The 6000-nt window shown below is 36.7% G+C and overlaps 1 protein-coding gene across 3 annotated transcripts in view; it reads left to right on the forward strand.

Moving 5' to 3' along the window:
• The window catches only part of SH3RF1 (SH3 domain containing ring finger 1), a 31602-nt gene extending 28898 nt beyond the window's left edge, over positions 1–2704 (forward strand). For 2 of the 3 annotated variants that reach the window (XM_014054167.2, XM_014054168.2), the window contains exons 11-12: positions 1007–1341; positions 2267–2704. In XM_014054167.2, coding sequence (XP_013909642.2) covers positions 1007–1341; positions 2267–2435 — 504 coding nt within the window. In that variant the 3' untranslated portion in view covers positions 2436–2704. Of the gene's footprint in view, positions 1–1006; positions 1342–2228 lie in introns of all 3 variants that reach the window. The other variant, XM_014054169.2, reaches the window with a different exon arrangement.
• Positions 2705–6000: the final 3296 nt, after the last annotated feature.

Below are 6000 nucleotides of genomic sequence, written 5' to 3' on the forward strand. Positions count from 1 at the left end.
TAGTCCAGATGAAAGGTCACAGGTGCATGTGTAAGCAAATTTAGGTCCTCTTAGAAGCCAAGGTATAAATTCTTGATCCTGTCAGCCAAGAATTTGCTGTACTATGTGATATATTGTATATATAAGGTGTCAACATCTAAAGCGTTTCCATGACTACTATCAACTTGAGAAGGGGGGAAAATGCCATGCATACTTTTGGCCAGAGTAAAAAGTCTCATATATCTGTAACTGGGATGTGAATGCGCATGTCCAGAACCCTGCCGTAAAGTCCTGTTGGAGAATGTGATTGATGACTTCAGGCAGAAAGGAGGGGACACAGGGATAAAGTTCAGATGCCATTAAGTGGGATTTAGTTTTGGCTCCACAGAAGTCCGTGCCAAGATGTTAGTCCTAATAAATGAATGGTTTTTTAAAAAACTTTGTCTCGAGGCTTGTAAATTAATTAGGTCAGCTCTTGGAAACTTCACATGACCATTCTTACTTAAATTTGATTAAAATTATAATATGAACGTATGCTATTAATTTTTACATTGCTACATATTCCCCAAATTTAAGCTTCCAAATCTTGGTGGCTTTTATTTCATTTTTAATCTGTATTATGGATTTTAATCTTTATTAACATTTAGTATTAATGTATGTGCTTGAACTTAAGCTCTAGGTTGCACAAATGCTATTTGTATTTAAGTAAAAATTATTCCCTTAGAAATAATGAATAATAAAAGTGTTCAATAAATGTAAAATATTTGTGGAAATTATAACTTCACTTCCCTTGCAGGATAATCCTAAGGATTGGAAGTAATTTATATGGTTTATAGCTGTTAGTAGTACACTGAGATTAATTTTATGAAAAAAATATTTCCAAATGGGAACTGTATCACACTACTACTCCACATGCTTTGTTGTCCCAATGTATGTGAAGCAGTGGCTTTAAATACAATGATGATTACTTGATTGCCAGATGTAGAATGCCAAATTCATATTTCCTTTTTTTAAAAATCTCTTATAGAAAGAAAAAAAGGGGTTACTGAAGTTACTTTCAGGAGCATCTACTAAGCGTAAACTTAGAACATCACCACCATCATCCCCAACTCTCGAAGTTGAGCTGGCAACTACAGAACCCTCCCTTCAGGGTGCAGTAGGGCCAGAACTTCCATCAATTTCTGGTCAGGGAAGAGCAGACATTTGCCCCATGGACACTGAATCACCTACAATTGTGCTGGAGAGTACTCACAGCAAAACAAGTTCTTTGGATTCTACTATACCTGTAGTTCCTCCTCCAAGGCAACCATGTTCATCATTGGCTCCAGTGTCAAATGAATCCAGATCTGTAATCTATGAACGGTAAGTAATTTTTTTGGATAAAAATGTGTTCTTTCATGCATTTCATCAAGAAATGCTAATTATTAAAAAATGATGGAAGAAATTTTCTATTCTTCTTGAATTGTATTCTGTTTGAAATGTTCATTTATTCCTAATATAGTATATAAACAGGCAGTGATTTCTAATACATTGCTTGTTGTACAGTGATCAGAAGGCCATACATGATTAAGGACTAGAGGCTAAAGTATACAATATGAAGAATGGTTGCAAGAATTGGGTGAGTTTAGTTTAATGAAAAGGATTAGGAGCGATATGATAGCAGTAGTTCAATATCTAAGGGGTTGCTACAAAGAAGAGGGAGTTAACTTATTCTCCAAAGTACCTGAAGCAAGAACAAGAAGCAGTGTGTGGAAATAATCAAGGAAAGAACCAACCTAGAAATAAGGAGAAGTTTCTTGGTAGTTAGAAAAATTAAGCAGTGGAATGGGTTGCCTTCAGAAGTTGTGGGTGCTCCATCACTGAAAGTTTTAAAGAAGAGATTGGACAACCATTTGTCTGAAATAGCACAAGGTTTCCTGCTTGAATAGGGAGTTGGACTACAAGACTTCCAAGAGTTCTTCCAATTCTGTTATTCTATGGAACTGGGTATTGTGGGTATTATTATGTCTGGCATAAAAGGAAGAATAATTCCCTTCATTAAAGATATGATATGGTGGAAAATTATTTAAAGAATGAAGATGAATAGTGAAATGTACAAAATATACAAAATGAAAATGGTAATAGCTAGAAGAGATACAATTTACACGTTGTCTGTTATTATTAATTCTAAATTTATAGTTTATAATTTGTTTATAATTATAAACAGCTCAAAGAAGCTTTCTGATTTTTTTGCTTTTTTTCCTAAACAGTGGAAGTCTAAATGTTGTGAAAAAATCTTATTCTGCAGATACAGAGTAGTGGTACCCTATCCTCCTCAGAGTGAAGCTGAACTTGAACTTAAAGAAGGAGATGTTGTTTTTGTTCATAAAAAACATGAAGATGGCTGGTTCAAAGGCACATTGCAGCGAAATGGAAAAACTGGCCTTTTCCCTGGAAGCTTTGTGGAGAATATCTAAGAAAAATGTATCAACTCTCGCAGCACTATAGAACAAAGAGAGATTGCAGCCATGGAAGGCTTGTAGCATAAACAAATTTATATTTATGTTTTTCAGTATCCTGCAGCACAATTCTGGCAGCAAAGATTAAAATAGTTGCATTTTTATCATTTTGAATTCTTGAGTGTAATGTGTGCCTTGTAATATCTGATTTATTCTTCAGAGGATTTTTAAAAGCGAGTGTGTATGTTTGTACATACATACATGTCATAAAAACATATTGTTTACAAGGCTGTAGCTAATTTATTCATTTTTCTAAACTTGAATTCTGTTTAATAGCTAAAGTTTGGTGATTATGATTAACAAGTTATTTATAAGTTAAGGAGAAGCTGGATTCTTTTCTTACAAAAAGATATAATGTCAGATGGCTTTTTCCAACTGTGTGTGACAGTGAAGTTTTTTTAATGGATAAATGTTGGCTATAATGATGGTGATGTGGTGTCAGATTGAACCATGCGTTCTGGGGTAAAATGACATTGTGGATTTGTTTTATTTAGTGTGAGAAACTGTCTGTCAATAATAAGTATGGATGTCTCAGATAGAAACGTTTCTAATGAAACATTTCTAAAAGGCAATGAAATAGCAGTACAGCATTGTTAACATTTTCAAAGTGAGAATAGAATATATAAATTATACCAGAAATGGGGAATATCAACTTCCACTAGCATCTATTTGTCGAGTATTTTTGGATATATGTTGAGATTTCTTTTGTAGATTTGACTAGTTCTTGAGTACAGGTAGTCCTTGAGTTTCAAATAGAATGGATCCTGCCCAATTCCATTTGTAACCCGAGGTTTCATGGGAATGGATCTCATACCTTGAACGGGATCACTCCCTCTTTCTTCCATGCATTCGCTAATCAAATGGGAGGCTTGTTAAATGCACATAAGGTATTTCATGTAAGGTTAATGCATATAAGGTATTTCATGGTGGGGAAGGCTACCTGCCTAAGATCACCCATGGCCTCCCCAACCCACTGAAATAACTAATGCTTTACACAATTGCTGGCTTTCCAGGTCACTTACCTTCTGAAGATCTAGCAAGCAGTCTCCTCTCCAGCCTCATGCACTGCTCTGCAGTTCTGCTCAGGCCTCCGCATATCTTGCCCGGCAGGTTGCTTCTGTGGCCCTCCCACAGCCCATTGCAGGCCAAAATGGAGCCTCCGGGTGCCAGATCTGGCCCTCCAATGCTCCGTTCACCCCTCCACAGGCCTCCCCTGGCCTGTTGCAGGCCGAAATGGAGCCACTGGGGGAGACTTCCGAAGCTCCATTCAGCCCTCCGTGGATTTCCCCTGGCCTGTTGCAAATGGAAATGGAGCCACTGGGGGCTGGATCCGAGTCTCTGGGTGCCAGTTTCAGCCCTCTGACGCTCTGTTTGGCCCTCTGCAGGCCTCCCCCGGCCAGTTGTAGACCAAAATTGAGCCTCTAGGAGCCAGATCCAGTCCCCCGATGCTCTGCTCAGCCCTCTGCAGGTCTCCCCTGGCCTGTTGCGGACCAAAATGGAGCCTCTGGGGGCCTGGGGCGGCCCCACAAGGCTTTGTTCAGCTCTACAGGGTCCTCCCCAGGCCCATTGCAAGCTGAAATGGAGAAGCTCCATTTTGGCCGGTAACATGGAGGACATATGTTGCAGAGCCTCTGTGGTTGTTCATAAGGGCAAAAAACTGCCCTGGTGCTGCAAGATTCAAGATTCATTCACACACTAGGGAGCCTTGATCGTGTAACTTGAAATGTTCGTTAAGGGGACACTCATAACTGGAGGATTACCTGTACACAACATTTTAAATCTAAACGAGTTAAGATGCAAAACAATTGGAAGAATGGAAAATAATTGTGATAATTGATATGATCAAAATTTAAATTCAAATTGCACTCACTGTCTAGATATGCCAAGAAATGTTTGCTTCTTTACATTTTCAAACTAATTTGCATGGCTGAGACAAATTACATTGTTTGAGCAAAAGTGGTGATAAATGATATACTTGTGTTTTTAAAGTAAAGGCTGTAAGAACACTGTGACATTTTTGCTAATTTTAAAACTGTTGCTATTTTTATGTCTTGTGTCTTCAGTTTCTTGCATGCATTATCACATTCATACAGGTGCACAAAACAGTGCATGACTGACTTTAGAGTTTATTATACTGTACTGTTATGATGAACTGGATATTAAATAACCAGTTACTTGCTAGTATGAAAGCCACTGACCAAAAACTAGTGAGTGATTGGATACTACTGTATAAAGAATATTCTCCACTACTCAGCATAATTCCAGCCATGGATATTTTAAAGCACAAGAGTTTTGTGGAGCATATCCTCTACTTAATTTCAGGCCTTGAAGAAGGTTCAAATATTCATTTCCTCTCTCTTGCTATTTTTGCATTCTTAGTTTGGAAATAAATTTTCTAAGGAAGGCAAGCTGCCATTTAACTCTTTTTTTATCCTCTGCTGAATATCCTCTGCTCAGAAGCTATTTTCCTCCTAAACAATGTACATTGGAAATGTTCCAGGGCATCAGCCTTGGGATATTATCTCACATACTCAAGACCTAAAGTGTGTGTGTGGGGGGGTGGTGGTGGTGATATTCTGATTATTTAAGACTTGTATTACATCTCTCTTTTCTGATAAAATATTTAAAAATTATAACCTTTTTAAAATTTAGAATCTGTTTAGGTGGGCTAATAGAAATTTCTTATTCTCCAGTGATCTGCTAACATCTGGACATTACTCTGCCTTTCCCTCTTCAAGCTAGTTAGTCCTATTAGATTAAAAAAATAATTTTGTGAAGTCTTTTGATCTCTTCCCAAACTGAATACTATCCAACAAAAAATGTCAAATCTCATGGATTTAGTTGCTGGGTAGGGAGTGGGTTTATAATAGTTACACTGGACCTTTTAGTGGACCTGAAACTCTCATTTATTCTACATGATTCTTGTCAGAAAAATACAATTTCAGTATTTCAAGATTATTGCATATTCAAGCTATTACTACTATTATTATTGGCAGAGGAGACCCTATGCGCAAGATTGTCTTCATGCCATTGCTTTATAGTGGCAATCTTGTTACATTTAGCTCATCTAATTTTTGTATAACATTTAGATTCCTTTGGCAGATCTCTTCTTTAAATATATGATAGAAAGAAATTCTATAGGCAATTACCTTGAAATAGATACTCTGCCCATGGGAAAGATTGACCTGTATTATGCAGCTGCTCAACATTAATAATTCAGTTACCAAAATAGTGGATAACATTAAACTCAGTACCTTTTCTTTAGTAACCAGTAGTTAGTTACGAGTTTAAAAGTCTTTGTTTCCCGACAAGAATGAAACAAGTTTAACATTAAAGGAAATGCATGCTGTATTAAGGTTAAGAATTCAAATTAGTTGATGATTGATGAGTTTCATGTAAAACACAAATGATTTTTTAAAATATATAAATGGGAGAAAATAATTGGTAGCTGAACTGGTTTCTTCCAATATCAAGTAGTTTCATTATTATTTTAATATATTGAAAACATTCCTTAAATGATACA

The sequence above is a fragment of the Thamnophis sirtalis genome, unplaced genomic scaffold, assembly GCF_051295495.1.
Source record: "Thamnophis sirtalis isolate CommonGarterSnake01/CBP01778 unplaced genomic scaffold, rThaSir2_p1.2 scaffold_10, whole genome shotgun sequence".
Taxonomy (NCBI): domain Eukaryota; kingdom Metazoa; phylum Chordata; class Lepidosauria; order Squamata; family Natricidae; genus Thamnophis; species Thamnophis sirtalis.